A 20,766-nucleotide genomic window follows, 5' to 3' on the forward strand; every position below is an offset into this window, starting at 1 on the left:
GACGGTTTGCTGTCTTCTCTCTAGGCATTAAATGGCTTTGTACTGGTTGTTACATCAGATGCTCTGGTCTTTTATGTCTCTTCAACCATCCAGGACTATCTGGGGTTCCAGCAAGTAAGCCTATTTCCCAGTTTTTCTTTTCCTCTGCTGTATTCCCCCTCACCCTCCCTGCCTAATACAGGTGTTCACTGATATCTAGGAGATTTTTGTTAATTATTTCTAAAGGCTTTGGTGTTCATGATGTTCAGAGACTTCAGTGTTCAATTAATTATTTAGAATTGGATCACTTTGGTGCTTTATAACCTTTATACTAACTGACATAGTAAAGAACAAGTCTTGGGCCCATTAAAAGAAGATTCTGGTTCGCTATATTGAGTTAGGCAAGACAGGGAACTTTCAAATTTTATTAGCCCTTTACTGTAACAAATGTTTGGAATGTGTATGTGGTATACAGTTTAGTCTGTTGAACAGAACTTAATTCTTTGGAAAGGTAGTGATTTTAATAAAAACCTTTCTCATAAAATTAACCATGTGTGCTTTGAGGCTGATTTAATTATGTATCAGGTTAGCTTCCTAATATTTTTAGTTCCCTTTCTGTTTTATGTGAAGACTCATGCATACGTCAACAACAGCGTATTGTGTAAACGAAGGAATTGCTTTTTCATTTAATGATAAATCACTTATATAACAGAGTGTTGTGCTATACAATAAAAGTCCTGATAAGTGGCATTATTGACCTCCTGAAGCAAAGACTGCTAATATACATTTGTACTTAATGTACTGCCATGCTATAAACTTTTCAACTTTTGAAATTTGCAGTTATTGAAACAGATTTCAGTCTTGTGAATACTGGTTTTATCCTAGATGATAGGTGTAGTTGCTGTTATAAAAGAAACAAAAGATTCAGTTATGTTGTTGTTGTTAGCTCATTCACAAGAGATTTGGGAATGTGAATTTAAAAGGAAATGTTCCAAATAAAGTGTCATATTTCATTAAGTTAAGAGCTCAGTGTTGAAAAATAAGAACAGTGAAAGCAGTTTGTATAGGCAATGCATATAGTAACTACAACAGATCTACCATGTATTTCTTATGGTATAAAAAGTTAAATTTTAAAAGTTACATTAACATTTTTAAAATAATGTTTGTGGTAGGATTTCTTGGGAAACATTGCCTTTATAAAATATAGTAATGCAAAGGACTGATTAGTTTGAGCTAATTTGTTGTTTCTACCATATCATCTTACATCGTTTACAGTCCTTGTTTAATTTTAAATTCTGTGGCTTTGTTATGCTTACTTCAGACAGAAAAAATATTCTATAAGGGAACAAACGGCACAGTTCACTTCAGTTTTACTGTCCCCTCTCTTGAATGTTCTCTTCTTATATTTAAAAAAGTTTTTTTCATTTCTTCCAAAACCTGATACTGGAAGTTGCTATTTGTGACTCATATCCCATTCCTAAGCACCAGTACTGCTGGTGATAAGGAAGTTTAATTATTAAAGACTTCAGTGCACCTATGCGGCGCAATAAAGATTGTATGAGCAAACAAAGCCAACATTTGTAGTTTATACTTTTCTTAGATTTGTGTGCTCTTTCGTGCAAGGAACCTTGATTCCTCCAAATCTTGATTGGCACTGTGCTTAGTTTACTCCTATATAAACTGAAGTTTAATTTACAAAATCCATTTCAGCTTCAGCTCCAATGAAACAAGTAGATAAATATTTAACATTGTCATTTTTTATATGGCAAATCTGTGTTTTTCCCATTTTTTAAATAATTCTAATAGATTTGCCCTGAACAAAAATATAATTTTCAAGATATGCTGCAATTTCAAAATAAAAATCACAAACATAACAAAACATTTAAATATAGTGAATATGATTGGTGGCTCTTCTGTGCTATTAAAAATACTTCATTATGTATAAACTTAGAATAGTGTACCTCCAGGAGATCCGTTGCATTATACCTTTAGAAATCAGCTATGTCAATAAGATGTTTTTGGTACTATCATCACAGCTGTCTTGTTATCCTAAACATTTTCCTTTTTTGTGCATAGTCTGATATTATACACCAGAGTGTGTTTGAATTGATTCATACAGAAGACAGGCCTGAATTTCAACGTCAGCTTCATTGGGCATTAAATCCTGCTCAAACTACAGATTCTGCACAAAGAGTGCAAGGTGAGAATGCAGTGGACTAAGCTATGTATTCTGATTGACCAGATTTTGCTTTAAACACATATGGGTCAACCCTTTTTATACCATCAGTGGGGGCCCAAAGGGATATTTTAATTTTGCGTGTAAAAGGCCCCAGTGAAGAACAATGCTTCCAAGTTGTAAATTCTCATTTCAACTAACTACTTACACATTTAACAGCCAACTGTTGCATAAACAAGATATTAATTTTGCTTCAAATGAAGATTAGAAATGCAAAATTATGTAGCTACCCAAATCCAAGACGAGTTCAAATTTAAGATGATTTTCATCCCCAATAATAATACATGGAAAACTATTAATTTCTTATCAATTTCTTATATATATATCATTTTTCATGTATAGAATCTAATCATTGTGGGGGTATGCAGCAGGAAGGAGGAGCAAATAGCCAGACCCCCACCCCTTGCTTTCCTGTTGTGCTTGTACCTGTGTCTACATAGCCTACTGCCTGTCTCCACTGGCCATTTGCTCACCCTGCTGCCTCACCGCTTATCTTCTGCAATGGCTCTGGCTCCAGGGGAGTCAGCACAGTGGTCGTGACCAAGCAGAAGCAGCTCCAGACTGCTTTTTCTACGCACTTCTGGTCCACTTCTAGGTCTGCCGCAGACCACGCAGGGGACTCCTCTGCCCCCTGGCTCAGTGACTGGTTCCTCCTGGGTCTGGGAGGGCACCCTGGGTCCCCCTGTGGCCGATCGCTGAGCTGAGAGGGTGCAGGGGGCCTCCCCTGTGCACTCCACGGTGGACTAAGTAGTTCCAGTCCAGTTCGGGGTCTGCTGTCGAGGGTGCGGAAGCCCCCACCCGCGCTCCTGTGGAATTCTTCACCCACCCCACCATCTCAGCATTCACGAGCTGCACCTGGTACCTCGAAGTATGCAGAAAAAACATATAAAGCTATGTCCTATGGCCAAATCTGAATCTGAAGATTTGATTCTGGTTTGGAGAATCAGCAATTCGGCCAAATGGAATCAGGACTGTGATCCAAATCAGTGAATCGAATCACTGTCCCCTGAATCAGGCTGAATCCAAATCAAATACTGCCCACTTCACACACCCCTACCCAAAACCCAAATTCAAGACCAGACTTTTCCCCCCCCCAAGTTGATTGTGGGGGAAAAAAGCCCCATTTTGGAGTTGAGTAAATATGGTATTGATTTGAACTATAAAGCACTAAGAAATTTCCACAAATCTCCATGACTTGAGCCATCAATATCACAATATTACTCATTGTTTTCATGTTAGGATGAAATACTTTGTTTTTTTTAAAGTGCCAACAACATGATTTTTATTAAACTAATGGCATTAACACACACACACACACACACACACACACACACACACACACACACTTCAGATCAGTTTTTCTGTTCACATCTGCTAGGATTTTGATGTCTATGAATAAGGTGACACCTGTTTCATGAAACTATATGTGTTCATTTCACATCTGTTTCTATTCCTAAGCTTGATATCAGTTAGCTCAGGCATCCAGTCACTGAATTAATGCATGACATACCTATTCAACACTTCTGACTCTGAAATCCATTCTTAAGTTGATGAAGGGGTTTAAGTCATGTGTTAACATTGGATCAGTCTTCTCCTCTCTCCCTCTGTCTGTCTGTCTTCCTCCCCCCTCTCCTACTTCCCCCTTCCTATCTGAAGTTTCCTGTATAACCCTGTGCCTGTTGGGAACAGGGAATATGATGCAAAAGGATTGGGCCTTTTAGAGCAGAGCCTTAATTGGCTTTTAGAGTTAGTATGGACATGACCTGTAGGAGTGAGAAGCAGTTTGAGAATAACATGTTACATATACAGGCACAGAATGATTTTCCTTTATAGCTGGCTTCCTGTAATACAGGAATTGGATCCTACCTAGTGAGGTCCATCAACCAGCTAGAGCACTTGGATTTTATGTTTAGAAATGACACCAGTTTTTTTACAAAAAGCTAGTTGGTCTAATAAAAGATATCTATTACTTCTACCTCACCCATGTTATTGTTTTTGGATTACTGACACTGAGTTCAGCAAACAGTAGCTGAAATGTGGATAGGGTTAATCTACATAAATAAACCTTTAAAATCATATGATTTCCCATTTATCTTTGTTATTTGAGCGCAGATGCCATAAATTAAAGGCAGATGTCCACTACCCTAAATAATATGAGTAATTTATTGATCTGTGCTTTTTTGACTCATTTATAACTCACTGTTCATCAGTGTTGCTAGAACCACATTTTTATATCAATCCAGTTGAAAATACGCTATAGTGTACATTTCAAGGCTTAATGGTGGGACTTTATTTAGCAAACAGCTGCTGTCAGAAAGCATATTTGTATGGGGTTTACTCTAAACTAAGACAGCATACCAAAGATCTCTTAAGACTTAAAAAAAAATTAAAAAAAATAAAATAAAAAAGACCTGTTACCAGTGCAGCCGAACTTTATATATAATATTGTGCAAAAAAGTATGACATCGGTTTGGCTCGTGATCAGATTTCACTTAGAAGACAGACGTTCTACAAGTGCAAAGCAAGGAACATTAATTCTATTGCATTTATATAGTATGTTTCCTGTGACTTAAAGCAGGGTGTCACAGATGCGGCCTGTGGGCCAGATCTGGCCTACAGAGCTGTATCATCCTGCCTGCTGTGCCGCCTGCTTCATGTAGCACATGCTTGCTCCAGCCCCCCACTGCATATGGCATGCAGAGCCTGTTTGGATCCGTCTGTGCATGTCACGGGGCTGATCCCGGGTGCCCACTGCAAGTGATGCCTGTTCCAGACCAGGCCTGAGTGCTGGATCCAGGCCAGGTCTGACCAGGCCCATAAACTATCCCTGCATGCCAGATCCAGTATGCAGGGCCAGTCTTGCATGGGTGCCACATGAAGCATGTGCCCTAGATCAGCTCTGCACTCTGTGTGGTACAGATCCTGGACCAGCCCTATGTATCATGTGAAGGGCCAAGCAAGAACTGGCATGTGCTGTGTATGGTGTGCAGGTCGGAAGTGGCTGACGTACTTTGAGCAGCACATATGGTATGCACTTCAAGCAGCACAGTCCAGGGTGCATGTTGCACACTGTACCTCCGCTGGACTAGCCTTGCAGATGGGCTGGTCTGCGGGCTTGATCCAGCCTGTATATTGGTCCCATACCCCTTATCAGACCTGTGGAGCCAGATCAGTTTCACATGCCTGACTTGACTCTTTTGAAATGTTTTCACAGCAGCTGACATAAAAATCAGAAAGGAAGAAATGTTGTTTCAATTTCATGGCTTTTTAATTTAATTCATATCTACAGTTGTCACTAAAGATCTTGAGCACTCCAAATTTGTATTAAAAAAATTCCCTATTTAATTCACTTTCCATTTAATAGCCTTATCGCATATATTCGTGTCCTGCTTTATACTTCGTTTCTTGAACCACTGGATAAAGTTGATATAGACACTGAAGAATCTTGTTGCTACTGAAAGTCATAATTGACATAATGGAAGGGAACAGATCATCCTAGCCATCCATTTACTAGATGCTATATTTCAGATGCTTTATTTTTCTTGTTGCACACCCTTTGTTTTCATTGTAATTCCAACATTTTACAACTAAATGGGAAAGTGTGTACATTGTGTCAATCCAAACTCTTCAAATTTTTTTGTGTTTTTTGGTATTTCTCTCACTGAAAGATCTTATTTGGAAAAACTGGAATTATCACAGGTGTGGCAATGGCCATGCTACTCTAACTTTCTCTCTGTATGTTGATTTTATTTGAGGTAATGAGTACAATGATAAATCCACATTTAGGCATCTAAATGTTATCCTGTTTGAGTCCCTGCAAACATTTATGCAAAAGATGGTTTGTTTTTATGAGTTAGTTTTACAGCTAAGATAATGACATGTTGAAAAAGTAAACTTGCTAACATTTTTTTTCAGGGACTAGAGCATAGGGCTGAAAAAGAATTGAAATAGAACTGCAGAGTAAAACAGAATTGCAGTTAGATAGCTAAAAGGTGCTTAATACACTCATAGCACTCAAAATATAAAATGGCCATATATTTCAACTGTATATGCTTATCCTAAACTGCCAAACCAGCATCACTTTTAGTTCAGTTACACATTCTAATGCCTTATTTTACCTAATACTCATTCTCTCTGCTTCTTATAGGTACACACTGGACACGTCAACATGAGATGCTGACTACACAGTAGCCAAATAATACTGCTCAGTAGCACGTCATAGCACGGACAGTGCTAATTCACTATCGCACAGTATTATTAGGCTACCGTGCAGTATTATTATGCTACTGTGCAATAGTATCACTTAAGACTTTCACTGGCACTACTGCTCAGTAACTTGGTTACTGTACATTTATTTGTATAAACAAGTACTAAATAAATGGACACATTTATTTAGTACTTGTTTATACAAATAAATGTGCAGTAACCACTGCACAGTAGTGTCTTGTGTAGATGCACCCACTGATTAGCACTCTGTAGACCAACTCTTGTTTATGTAGTAGCTACGTTATGAACCATTCTTACACTTATTTTTAAATGACCACCACAACATAGGTAAATATTTTAATTTAGTAGGTAAATCTGTAAATAAAAACAGTAAATAAAACAGACCAGAATAGGTGATTTGTGGTAACTTTCCTTATTGGATGTTGCATAGGTGCTTGGAGATGCATCATCCTAGCCTGGGGGCAGGCAAAGTCCAACCCACAGGCTGAATCTGGCCATCAGTGGACTCCATTTCCCAGCAGCCCCTGCCTGCCTGGCTGGGGCTGGTTTCCATGGACACCCCAGCAGCAGACAGCGGGGGGCCAGGGTTTCCATGAAGCCTGCCCCAGCAGCACTGGCAGGCAGCCTCTTCCTGGTGTGGGGGCTGTGCTCCAGGGAGGAGTGGGGCAGGTTCAGCTGCCACGTCTGTGCAGGGTGAGCAGCAGCAGCAGTGCCACTGGGAAGGGGGGCTGTGGGGAATTTTGGGGTGGCTGTAGCCCCCCCAGGCCTGTCTAGTGCTGCCCCTGCTGGCAGGGTGTGTGACAGGGCAAGGATCTGTTCCAGAGCTGGGATGGGATCTTGTGGTGGTGACTTTGTGATCGAGAGCCAGGGCAGAGCCACAATATGCAGCCTGCATGCTCCAGGGATATGCAGGCAGCAGATCGCGGCCCTGCCCCAGCTCTGAACCATGCTGTCGCCACTGCAAGAAGCCAAGGCACAGCTGCAATCTGTTGCCTGCACGTCCCAGCCCCGGAGCATGCAGGCTTCAAATCGCAGCTCTGCCCTGGCTCTGGACCACACTTTCACTGCTGCAAGATCCCAGCTTAGCTCTGGAGCAGCTCTGCATCCTTCCACTCAACCTGCCAGCGCTGCTGGTGCCAGTCTTCATGGAAACCCTGGCCTTGCGCTATCACAGTGTAGCTACTGCTGGGGTCTCCATGGAAATTGGCTTCAGCCACACAGGCAGGGGCTGCTGGGAAATGGAGTCTGGCCACTGGCCACATCTGCCACTTTGTCCACCCCTGCCCTAGGGCCAACCAGATATAATATAGGCTAGAATTTTTAGAAAATCCTAATGGAGTTAGGAGGCCAATATCAATAGTAAATGGTAATAGCGTGCCTAATCCTTTAGTGCCCTTTTGAAAATGCCACTCACACAGCAAGATTGGATGTTCTCTCCTCTCAAAAAATCTAATTTTCTAACACTGATTTAGAATCTGTGAAATTAGCTCTTTTTTTAATCTAAGAAAGCAAAGCTAAAAAGTGTTGCACACAATTCTCCAGTACCATGCACAGCTAAAAACAACTACATCATAACTGATATTTAAACCAGCACTGTAATCATTATAGGTCTTGAGGATGTTTCCAGTTTACATTGTTCATGTTCAGGTCATGACCTGAGACTTTGTTTATGGGGCGGAAAATTATTTGTTATAGATAGCCTTCACTAGGTGTTCCTCTAAAAATAATCCTTATAAATAATCTCTTCCTGCAGCAGATAATGGCTTTTCACAGCCAGCAGCCTATTATAACCCAGAGCAGCTTCCTCCAGAGAATTCTTCCTTTATGGAAAGAAATTTCATCTGCAGATTACGGTGCCTCCTAGATAATTCATCTGGGTTTCTGGTGAGTGTAGCATTGTATAAAGACTTCTGCTCTGATCTAAAAAGTGAAAACCTACAAAATGATTATAATGTGTAGTATTTTATGTTTTAAGCTTTAGTGAAGGGTTGTCTACTTGGACCAGCATACGCTATCACCTATGGCATGTGCACCACAAGTGGCACATGCAGCCTCTGTGAGCAGCATGTGAAGGCTGGGGGAAGGGGTAGCAGCGAAGATGAAAGGAGGTAAAGGCTAGGGCAGCATCTGCACTGGCCCCCTGGTGACCTGCTCAGTAGCTGCACGGTGAACTTTGCTTGTCTAGAAGAGCCAGGTGTGGGAAATAACCCTATATGGCTTGGCTGGAAGGGCTTGAGTGTAAGACACAACTGCAGCAGCTTCTGGGTCTTTACCTCTTCAGAAAAGGGAACCACCCTTCTTTCCCCTTTCCCACCACAGGGCACAGGAGGGTTTTGCCTGAGGTAAAGAACTGGTCATTGCACCTCTGCCCTGGCACAGTCCAGCCTGGCAGTCCCAGACCAAGACCTGGATGCCTGCAACAAGGTCTGAGTTCAGGAATCCTAGAGTAAAACCAGCCCATCATTGGCCCTCACCAGGTCCTCTGTGCTGGGTACCCCTGGAAACACAGCAGGGCACCCTTCACACAGCCCCACATGCCCTGGTGCTGCCCCATACTGAGCCTTTATTCTTACGTGCTCTCAGTTCCACCCAGACCTGGAATTCCAATGTCACTGCCCACAAGAGTCCTGACACCAGGGTCCCATGGGGTGGCACTACCTCAGAGCTAGCCCTTGGGGACTCTCCATCCCACTGCACCTTGGAATCGCACAGACCCTGAGAATACATCCAGCTGGGCCCTGAGAGTAAAACTGTGGGCAAGTCCATTAAGAAAGTTCCTGTTAAAAGGGCTACCCAGTAACAGCAGCTTCAGAAAAGGCTGCTCCAGGAGACCCCAGTGACACCCTGCAGGGAGCCTCCAGAATGCAGCCACCCATGGGTGTAAGTTGCCCTGTCAAGTGTCGTATGCTTTTGAGGTCTTTCAGATACCAGAGTGCTGCTCCATCACTGGACCCTACTTGTTGTATCCCTTGGGAAGTGTGGGCACTAAAACTGTTACTGGGCATATGGCAAACCCATCAATCACTGAAAGTTTCTTTAGGTGCTTCAGCCAGTGCCATCCCAGGGTAAAGACACCTGTTACCCATGTAGCCATACAATAATAAAGCTATTGCAGCTGATAAGGGATATGGGAACCCTCAATCCTGAAACTCCTTTGCCAGAGATTCTGTATATAACTAGTGCACAGCAGTGGTTTTCCACATCTCTTTAAAAATGGTTACAATAAATGGTTTTACTTTTTTAATTCTATGTCGAAATGATGCAAAGCAATAAAAATAGGGGTGGCCAACCAGCAACACGTTTGCCACAGGAAGTTTTTGTGTGCACTGCATGTGAGCTCCTCAGTAAAGAGGGTGTTGGGCTGGAAGTAGTGGGTCTCAAGCCTGCAGCTACGCAGAATGGAGAGGCTGCAGCCTCTTTCTGCAAGAGGTGTAATTGTTAAGAGGCAGATTAAGACTTCTCTAGGTCAGCAGCTGTTGCCAAATTAAGGGCTTTGGATCATCATTCACCAAATAAAACTGCAGTGGTTGTAAGGCAGGGAAGGCCCTATGATACCTCCACTCTCAGCAATGTCCTGCTGAGTCTCTACCATCGGGATAGAGATTAAAGCACCCCCTGCCTCCTTTCTAGCACCCCAGGGTACAGGCTGTATCAGGTACACCTCTGGGAGTGATGATTGGAGTGGCACTTGAATAGAAGTAAGCCTGGTGCAACTTGGGGCACACCTGCCAAAAAAGTTGGCCCCTGCAGCTCTAGCAAATAAGGGACTAAGCTGTGGGAGTACTGGATCTATTCCTGGCTTGGCAGCTGAGCTGTTATATGATATTGGCAAGAATCTCCATATTTTGTGCTTCAGTATTCTTTATCTATAAATTGAGAATAAAGAGTTTTGTGACACTGTGTTTGATTTATAAATGATGGGGCTTTCCTTATATAAAAGTTCGTTGCTGTTGTTGTTTGTGACTTGATATGAAAGACGAGTTTTCCAAGAGTTAGCCGAATTATAGCTACTAGTCAGAAAACATCATGTGCTGTTCTTAACAGTTTAATAATCTTCATTTTTAACAGAATCTTGAGGTAGGGCAGATTTCTCACAGTCTACAGGACTGCTTATAGATGTTAAATAGACTTAAATAGATTTTACCATGGTATATTTTATAATAATGAATAGATAGCAAGCTGTATGATGAAGAATAACAAAAGGTCATCTGAATCTGTCAGCGTTTAGGATTCAGAAGGATGCAGCTGTTATTTGCTATTTATTTCTTTTACATCACATCTGCTGTATTTGGGGGGGGAGGGTTGGACTGAGGGGTTGCAATGAGTTTGAGATGGTAGCTTTCTAATAAGAAATAAGCAGCAGCACTTTGTTATTAAAACTTAGGAATTAAGTTTCAGGTAACCTGGTCATTGATATCTTTTTTCCACTTATGTGAAGGCCATGAATTTTCAAGGGCGATTAAAATTTCTTCATGGACAGAACAAGAAGGGGAAGGATGGTTCTACTCTATCTCCTCAGCTGGCTTTGTTTGCTGTAGCTACCCCACTGCAGCCTCCATCCATCCTTGAGATACGAACCAAAAACTTCATCTTCAGAACTAAACACAAGCTGGACTTCACGCCTACAGGCTGTGATGCAAAGTATGTGCAAGATCTTTTGTTTAAGATGTTATGTAAATCTCTTCTCTTATGACCTCCTTCACGGTTCAAATTAGCCATTAGCCGTTTAAAACCTTGAAGTGCTTAGTACTTAGATTGATATTGCTGAGCATGTATTGGAGTTGTAGGAAGTATCTTGATATTAGAGGGTTTTGGTGTCTCTTAGCAAATAAAGGATTTGTAAGTTGAATGGGGACTGTGTAAAGGAACCATCTTTAAAAGCAGTTTTTAAAAATAATTCTCATTCCAAAACAAAACAAAATTGCTCTTCAGAATAACCTTTATTAAATATGATTCAGAGTAATATCCCCTGATGTGAGTGGATTACATCAAACTCGGAGTAAGTTTTTCATCACTTCCATATAAATATCCTTTCAATACATATAGACTTAACTATTATGGAGAGGTCATCTGTTGAAAATTAACTATGAATTAAAATGGTACAGAAATTAAACAAATGGAATCTGTTTTTTATAGTGTGTTTGACCAACTTCCAAACGAATCTCTCTAAAAACAAAACAAAAGACAACTACATTAGCAGGTGACAGATCAGCATAGCAAAAATTCCATTAAGTTGCTCACGCTTCAGCCAGAAAGAGCCCTCTGGCTTCTCCTTTTTCCTCCTTTTCAAATTTAAGATTTGTTGTGCTTTTAGGCTTCCCCTTCATTTGTAATTGGCCATCTGAGTTTGACTTCGTAATGCAGCCAGGTTGTTGTCCACCATTTTCCAGCAAGCTTTTCTCATGTTCCTCAAAATACTGGTAGAGAAAAGTAGGCATACGAGTAAAAATGTTGTGAGCCGTAATGTTTCTATCTTTCTTTACCCATTTTTCTTTGTATTCACTTTTCAATTTCCACAATCTCATTTTCTTCTTATGTCCAAATCATTTCTTTCCTTTTCTTTGTCAGTTCATTTTGCTTGTCTTTCCATTGTATCTGCATTTCTTTTGCTTCCCTTCTTTTTTCATTTCCTTCCCAGTCCCTGCCCCATACTGCCCTTTCCCTGTCACCTTTCATTGTTACCTGTCCTCCCCCCAGTTCCTTCACAATTACTGTTTGTTCATTTCTTCCTTCCCATCCCTGATTTGCATCTTGTTGACCCTTCAAAAGGACTTTTACAGAGTCGTGTTTAACTCTTATGGCTATTTCTTGCACAGCTGTTTTACACTATTAGTAAGCAGAGTGTGTATCCACTCCTAAACTGAGCTTAGGTGAGTGGTGTGTCTTTGGGCATTGAAGATGGGAGAAGGTACCTAATTAATTACTGGATGAAAGAGGTTCTTAAAATATTCTCCTGTTTTAATGGTACTAGGGTTGAAGTGGCATGTGCTTCTGGCCTGCTAAAGGAGAATCAACAACGACTCAGCGACTTCTTCATTACAACATAAGGGCCCATAGATTATTGATTAACAAAACAGCATATTTGTGGTTAGAGTATTTACTAGAAGAAAATTGCCTGGAATTTTGAATACCTGTCAGACTAAGTAAGAAAATCGAGAGCACATTTCCCCCCAAAGTTAGGCTATCTAATTCCATATTTAGGCACATAGCAATAAGAAATTTTGCTATATAAAAGACCAAAAAACCCTAATGTAAATAGGAGTAGCAACCTATATTGCCAGAAATTTGTCTGCTAATATAGTCATAGGCTCCTAACACCACACTTAAGTACCCAACTTAATTTTAAGCCTCTGTTTTTGAACATGCTAGCTTTTTTGTGGCCCTAGTTCTATGTACCAAAAATGGCATAGCTAAGTCATGCAATCTTTTTATTGAAACTTTAACGGGAATTATAGACATACCTTTGCATATTATCTGTTGTAAATCTTCTTGTCTTCTTTTGCTATAAGTAATGTATCTACAGGAGGTTTACTTTTTGTTTAAACTGTGAATGGGTTCAGCAAATAGAACTGAAGGTCTTCCTTTTTGTCTTTCAGAGGGAAAATTGTTCTGGGATATACTGAAGCAGAGTTGTGCATGAGAGGAACAGGTTATCAGTTTGTTCATGCAGCTGATATGCTTTATTGTGCTGAGAATCATGTCCGAAGTAAGTGTAATTAATTGCTGGTAAGGCAGTCTGCTAAAGCAAAGCCAAGATTATATTATACTGAAGAATTATATAACACAGCCCATATTAATCTAGGTATTAACAAAATAAATAGTTTTCAATGTAGATGTCCTTCTACTACATGTAACAGTTTATGCTGGAAGAAGTATTCTATATTCCTATCTAGACACCTTTCCACTTAAATAGCTCAGTTCCTGTTGCATCTTGCTGTTCACGCTTCCTCTTCTTCATAGCTCAACTATTGCTATTTCAACAACGTCCCTGGGGCAGAAGGACTACTTTTAAGAGAGGTTTCCTGTCAGAGACTAAACTGAGTGCTTTCTTTGATCCTGATTTAGCTTTCTTAACAAAAATTAATCCCTAAAGATGTCTATTCATGTTTTATAAATCTCTGTTATTGTGTTCTGCTCGAGCTATTTAAGACGAGAAGTACAGTATACTTCTTTATTTCTAATGTCAACCAGTAATATGGTGAACTTCTTTCGGTCCTTTGTTTCTGACACTTGTAACATTGTGCTCTCTGGAAGCTTTTGGAGGTGTCATTAAGAGGTTCCGTACTAGCAAACACACTTTTACTGCTGCTGTCTTTTGAAAGAATGTTTAATGTCCTTACTTGTAGGTTTTAGGTTACTTGCATATAGTTAAAACACTTGTGACCCTGCTTGTTCATAATTAGTTGAAGAGCAAACTGGTAGCCATCTTTTATTCCTAATCAAGGAGGGGTGACAAAGAGATGTGGGCTTCTTCCCAGGTTGTGCTTGCATAGTTCAGTGTCTATGTAGAGTACACTTAGAGTTAGTACATGCAGGACACATCTATACATGAATATTAATGGAACACAATAAACTCCAGCGCAGTTCATGGTGCAGTTTATTGCTCCTGGGTACACAGCACCCAGGACTGCAGCACATTGATCCAGGGCAACACAGCCTTGGCTGGCAGGGAATCTGGGGGGTCAGCCTGCCAGCCCAGGGCTGCTTCTGCTCAGCTCAGCGTGCTGTGGAGGGTCTGGCTAGAGCTCAAGGGTGCTACAATGCAGTTCTGTCTGGCAGGAAGTCCCACCCTGTAGCACCCTCATGCTACAGCCAGTCCTGGTCACTGTCTATGTATAAAATGCAGCAGAGTAAATAACTCCTCCATAGAATAGTATTTGTGTTGGGCAGTACTATCCTATGGCAGAGTTAATCAGCTTACTCTGGCCTTACAGCAAGCCTTGTGTTGGCAGTGACACTTTACTGTGTAGCTAATTAGGCAACTTCACAGTAAGCATCTTGTATAGATGCACCCACAAATATTACAAATTTGGGAAGCCTTAGAGAGAAACTTGGTGATAGACTTAGTCACTCCAACTAAAAACTGGTCAAAAGAGTGTGAAGATATTCAAAGATAACTACTGATTACTTCCAGTTTTGGCTGAGACCAGGAATGAAGATGGTGGTGCTAATAAGAAACATAAATTTCATAGATATTAGGGTTGGAAGGGACCTTGGGAGATGGAGTCCAGCCCCCTGCCCCAGGGGCAGGAAGTCAGCTGGGGTCACAGGATCCCAGCAAGATAAACGTCCAAATGTCTCTTAAAGGAGTCCAGAGTAGGTGCTTGCACCACCTCTGGCGACAGTCTGTTCCAGACCTTGGGGGCTCAGACAGTAAAGAAGTTCTTGCTTATGTCCAGCCTGAAATGGTCTTAAAGGAGTTTGTGACCATGTTCCAAACTTTTTAGAACTTCCTATGTTTGGAGATTTAATATATCTAATAATGAAAGGTTCTAGGAAGAAGTGAAGTGAGGGTCTCCATATTGACTTTCTCCAGTGCTAGTGTTCTCTATAATAGATTATTTTCCCTTTACAGTTCTTAAAACTTTATTTTTCTTTTTAACTTAATTTTCTCGTTCAGTTTTAGTGCAGTTATTGATGATGCAATTATCTTGACAGTTTATATACAATTAAAGTGCAGGCATACTTTAAAGGAATTTGCAGGAAAAGTAATAGCAGTTACATTTTTGTGAGAGACTTCAAAAATTTACATTTAAGCTGCTCACTATTATACCACTGTTATTGTGCCAGTGCTATAACAATTAAAGCATGACACAATCTGAATTAATAGCAAACGCTCTGTCATGTTTATCATTACTATTGCCTTTTATCTGTAAACTAGCTCAAGGCTTTTTTCATATACTTGCTTTTGTATTTAGTGGTCCCTGCAGCTGGGGACATAATGGACAATGATTCTTATGGGGTATTCTCAATCTTTAATGGATTTCTTGAAATTATTTTTGTGCTTTGGCTTTTATATATTGACTGGTAACTAATGTCAAGCATGGTGGCAAGTACGCTTCCAACGTATCATTTAGTTTTATTTCCTGGGGTCAAATGGGCTTAGTTTTCATGTCTCCATGGCCTTTTCGAGAACATAATGTTATAATATGGATATATGTTTACACTATAATAATTACCACTATTCAGTATAAAATTGCTCTTCACACAGCATGCTGTAAACATAATTCATATGTTTCATTGTTTTTTAATTGCACTGAAATAAATAAGTCTGACCATATCAATTCTAGTGATAAAAACTGGAGAGAGTGGCATGACGGTGTTTAGACTTCTTACCAAAGAAAATCGATGGGCCTGGGTACAGGCAAATGCACGCCTTGTCTACAAAAATGGAAGACCGGATTACATCATAGCAACACAGAGGCCTTTGACGTAAGTAGTTATATAATGACAGTATCATTTAAAATTTTCCCAGTCATAATTTGAATTGTAGATCTTAAGCAAGGGTTTGGCAGGGGAGGTTTGTTCAGTTTGAAATGAAGTGTCCTCTGTCCTGAAGCAGAAGGCTTTATTGTAATCATTCTAAATGTGTTGAAAACAATCATTGCACTACTTCCTTTCTTGATAAATTCCTCTCTTGATTGTCTGAATCTGTATGTAATGCTGATCATGACAGATGCCATTGAGGCTCCAGGTACAACAGTACTTCAACCCGACCTTTAATTTTCACCCTATCTAAGCTGGGGAAAAGAAGATACCCAACTGCAGCTGCATAGACATAACAATTACCTATAGGGATTAGCCTCACAGTACAGTACTAACTGTATTTTTAACATCATTCATAGAAACTCATTACTTCCTCCTGGAAAGTGAGGGGAAAATAACAATTCAATACTGAATTATTCATACATCTAGCCAATCAATAACAATTTATTTGCCAGAATATTGTGCACTAATGTTCATTCTCAAATCATAGTATTATAGAAAAAACATGGCATATGTTATTATGTAAATATAATATTTGGAAATGTACAGTGGCATTACAGTTAATCTCTGTTTCATAATCTGTTATTCATTTTACCCACTGAAGTTGAGTTTTAGTTGACTTTTTTTAATGTTTCAATTGCAAGAGACAAAAGTAGCACTAAACATTTGCTGTAATTAGTGTAGCATTCCAGTTACTGTACCATATGTGTGTTTTAATTTCAGAGATGAAGAAGGTGCAGAGCATCTACGGAAGCGAAACATGAAGTTGCCATTTATGTTTGCCACTGGTGAGGCTGTGTTGTATGAGGTAACTTTCCCAGTGCCTAGCCTAATGGATCCTTCTCAGGCAAAGATGAAAAGTGCCAGTGGGAAAGGAGCTGCTGCCAAAGCTACACTACACAAAGAATCTGTTGATCCCAAATCACTGCTGGGTGCCATGCTAAGGCAAGATGAGTCTGTGTATCTCTGCCCTCCAGCATCAAATAAGCTTTCCTTTGAGAGAAGCTTCTTTACAGATGCCAGGGACGAATTGGGTAATGTTATCAGCAGCAGCTGGCAGGATAATCTCTTACCAGTTGGAAATAACATCCTGAAGCAGGAGCTAACTGAGTGCCCCCAAGAAAGCAACTTCATACTGCCTGAAGATGGTGCAGAGCTCTTTCAAGATAACAAAAACAGTGATTTGTACAGCATCATGAAAAGTCTGGGTATTGATTTTGAAGATATAAAATGCATTCAGCAGGACGAGGAGTTTTTAAAAACAGAATTTTCTGGTGTGGATGATATTGGAGACATGGACATAACTGATGAAATCCTGACGTATGTTCAAGATTCCCTAAATAATAAAGCTGACTTCTTATATTCAGGTTGCCATCAGCAACAGCCCATGGTTCAGAATGCCAGCTGCTTGGTACAGCAAGAGTTTGACCAGCAACAACTTCATCAGCACCAGAAACAAATGGTAGAACAGCATCAGCAGCAACTGTGTCAGAAAATGAAGCACATGCAGGTCAATGGGATGTTCTCAAATTGGAATTCTGCCAGTAGTGTACCTCTTGGCTGTTCACAACAGCCAGAGCAATATGCATTTTCTGGCACCCATGGAACTACACAAGAGTGCACTTACAAATCGGAAGTCAACGTTGCACCTTATGCATGTAGACAAGAGTTTATTCCTTACAAGCAACCCACAGACATGGTGCCACAGCTTTCTAATTTTACTCAAATAGACTTCCCTGTAGGAAGCTTTGATGGATCAACCTATCCTGCTTCTTCCAGCTTGGAAGGTTTTCTCAATTGTTTGCAGCACATCCCTGAGAATCAAGGGTGTGGAATAAATTCTGAACCAGTTATGCTGACTCCTCAAACATGTTATGCAGGTGCTGTGTCTATGTACCAGTGCCCACCAGAAACTCAACCCAACTGTATGGATCAAATGCAGTATAATCCTATGATGGCAAGTCAACAAGCATTGTTACACAAGGTATGGGAAATGGTGTTTTAAATTCCCTTAATTTTCTGATTGTTTTTAGCAGGGAACTAGATGATTTATAAGATATAGAATCTATTAAATCACTGGGTTTGAAACTCTCAGAGATTAGGAATGAATGAAAGCTACTATATCATATGTTCATTAGCATGATTTGCACTTGTACACATTGTACCTGGTACCAATTCCTTATCCACATCACAGGAACCGTCCCAACTGACATCTCAGTTGGAAGTATTAAGGGGAAACCTCACTTAACCATCTTCTTATACCTGGAATTAGGTTTGAGGGAAACTGGCAGAGTAGCAGAAGTTGAGGCTTCCCCTGCAAAATAGCTATAAGAAAATAAGATCACTATCAACACAGTTACCTGGCAAATTTTGTTCTCATGAAATGCCCCTTAAATCCTTAGACATCCGTAGCACGTATGAAAAAGGTTATATTATCAGTATTTGAATTAACTGTTCAGATTAAAATTAAAATTTAAAGGTGATATTAATATATTTCAGTGTCATATAAAATGTGTATGGATCATGGATTGCTGTCCTCCTTCACATGTGAACGTATTGTAAATACATTTTCAAGCTGTGTAAAAGTACACATTTACTTAAGATGAGAATCTGGTATATATGTGGCCTATGCTTTACACGTGAAATATTTTAAGAATTAAGTTTTATAAATATGTTTTATGTTTATAAAAATCCAAGTAGTCTATTAATCACAGTTGACATCAATGTTAAGGACTCTAAGTAAATTAGGCACATACTCAAAAACAAAACGTAACTATTCCATTAATGGCACTGAATATGATAATACATGAGGTTCAAAGCAGAACATGAACATCACTGATATTAAGATGCTGCCCCTAAAATGCAATTTTGTTTCTGGTTCTGAGCAAACAGATTTAGATGAAGCAACTTCCAAAAAATTAAACTAATGTGAAAAGTTGATTAAAATCTGACTATAGTGCAGCAGACATATTTGACATTTATGGTACTTGCATGCAGCAGTTTATAGATATGCCGAGGCAGCCAGGGCAAAGCGCAAATGGCAACTTCTGGTTCATGACCAAACGTGAATGTGAAGCTGCTGGCTGCAGTCACTTTTTTCACTCTTCCCCATTGCCTCACTAGTTATGTCACTTCTTGCAGTCAAAACAAAAAAGTGAATACAGATTTAAAATAGTTGTCTTGTTTTAAATATTTCAGATTTGCATGGTCACTACCTAAAGTGTTTCATAATCAAAGTAGAATAATATGGACAGTAGAAAAGAACAAAATTCATTTATTCCCTTTCTTGAAGATACTTTGGCAGAATTCAGTGAGTAAGTTGATGCAGCATTTGGTTGCACTATGCCTGAATCCAGCCAGTGGTATTAATCCTTCAGAGTCCCAGGTACTAAGCCTGGAAAACATCCCCTGGCCCATCTAGGTTTATTCCCATGAGAAGCATCCCTATGCAGCATTTTCCTTTACACAAAATCCATACCTGTATAGTACCGCTTTCTTATACAGTTCTAATACTGGTACATGAATTATTCCATTCTCTACTTCATGTAATAACAGTTTACATTTTCATTTTTTATGTGTAGGCTGTTCATTTCTCACAGTATAACTTTTAACCACTTAAATTATTCCCCCTTGTTTGTTCATATTGAGTAGTTTTACCTCTTTCGTGTTTCATGGCAGAATACCATACTGGGTTCTCATAGTACTAACACAGTGTCATGTTATGCACCGTTATAGAAATAGTGCCACTAGCCTGGTTGTTACAACAAATTCACATAGTACATTTCGTGATGTGGCATCTTTACTTGTTTATTGGAAGGCAGATCCAGTGTCTTCAGCCTCTACAGGTCCATGCACCACAGAACCGAATTTAGGTACCAGGACAGTAAACTCTATAGAAGGTTTTAAGGTAGCACTACATAAAGAACAAGATGCATTGCCGGCCAGGCAATGACAGGGTGGGACCATTTTATGGACTTTCTGAAGAGGGCTGTATAATTAACTGCCTCCCTGTGCTACTTGGGCTAATGGAGCACCAAATTTCTTGATGAGGCAGCAGAGTAATTATGACCCTGGTTCTGCCAGTAGACACAATTGGCCATATACACAGGAACTCGAAAGACTGGAACTTGTGGGAACACACAGGAGTGGGATTTTTGCTACAAACAACTGTTTTTGGTTTTTCATTTTATTTTTATATTGAAAACTATTCACACACAAAATGAAACATGTGTCCATTTTATACTTTGATCAAATAGACCATATCCACTTTGATCTATATTTGTTTGCATAGAAAAAACTTAATGCTTTATGTATTAAAAATAATGCTACTAGCTGTGAAAAGGGTTAAACTATCATGTTCTGATTTTTTTTGTTTTTGTTTTTTTTTGTTTTCATAATATATTTTTTACATCAGAGGAGATGTAGAACAATCAGGATAAACCCAGCTTTAAATATATTTGTATCATGGAGACTAGATTTCTTGCCATCAAAGAGCAATTTTAAATAATTGTGTTTGCATGAGACAAATAGGAAATAAAGGCATAGTTTGTACACTTGAAGCAGTAATTATAAAAAATATATTGCAAACCAAAACTATAAAGGTAAATTAAATATATAAGATACGTTCACTGTAGAGAGGAAAAGAATTGATTCATAGTTTCATAGTTTCTAGGGTTGGAAGGGACCTAAACAGATCATCTAGTCCGACCCCCTGCCATGGCAGAAAAGAGTACTGGGGTCAAACAACCCCAGCAAGGTGTTCATCTAACCTCCTCTTAAAAACCCCCAGGGTAGGAGCCTGCACCACATCCCTTGGAAGTTGGTTCCAGACCCTAGCC

At 39.8% G+C, this 20,766-nt stretch overlaps 1 protein-coding gene across 2 annotated transcripts in view; it reads left to right on the forward strand.

Annotated features, from left to right (window-relative positions):
• The window catches only part of AHR (aryl hydrocarbon receptor), a 91,380-nt gene that overhangs the window by 64,508 nt on the left and 6,106 nt on the right, over positions 1 to 20,766 (forward strand). Inside the window, exons 2-8 of one of the 2 annotated variants that reach the window (XM_019534241.1) lie at positions 25 to 114; positions 2,056 to 2,179; positions 8,196 to 8,326; positions 10,881 to 11,083; positions 13,039 to 13,148; positions 15,733 to 15,874; positions 16,652 to 17,912. In XM_019534241.1, coding sequence (XP_019389786.1) covers positions 25 to 114; positions 2,056 to 2,179; positions 8,196 to 8,326; positions 10,881 to 11,083; positions 13,039 to 13,148; positions 15,733 to 15,874; positions 16,652 to 17,912 — 2,061 coding nt within the window. The remainder of the gene's footprint in view (positions 1 to 24; positions 115 to 2,055; positions 2,180 to 8,195; positions 8,327 to 10,880; positions 11,084 to 13,038; positions 13,149 to 15,732; positions 15,875 to 16,651; positions 17,913 to 20,766) is intronic. The other variant, XM_019534247.1, reaches the window with a different exon arrangement.

Source organism: Crocodylus porosus, unplaced genomic scaffold (genome assembly GCF_001723895.1).
Source record: "Crocodylus porosus isolate Cpor-Errol unplaced genomic scaffold, CroPor_comp1, whole genome shotgun sequence".
In the NCBI taxonomy this organism is placed as follows: Eukaryota; Metazoa; Chordata; order Crocodylia; family Crocodylidae; genus Crocodylus; species Crocodylus porosus.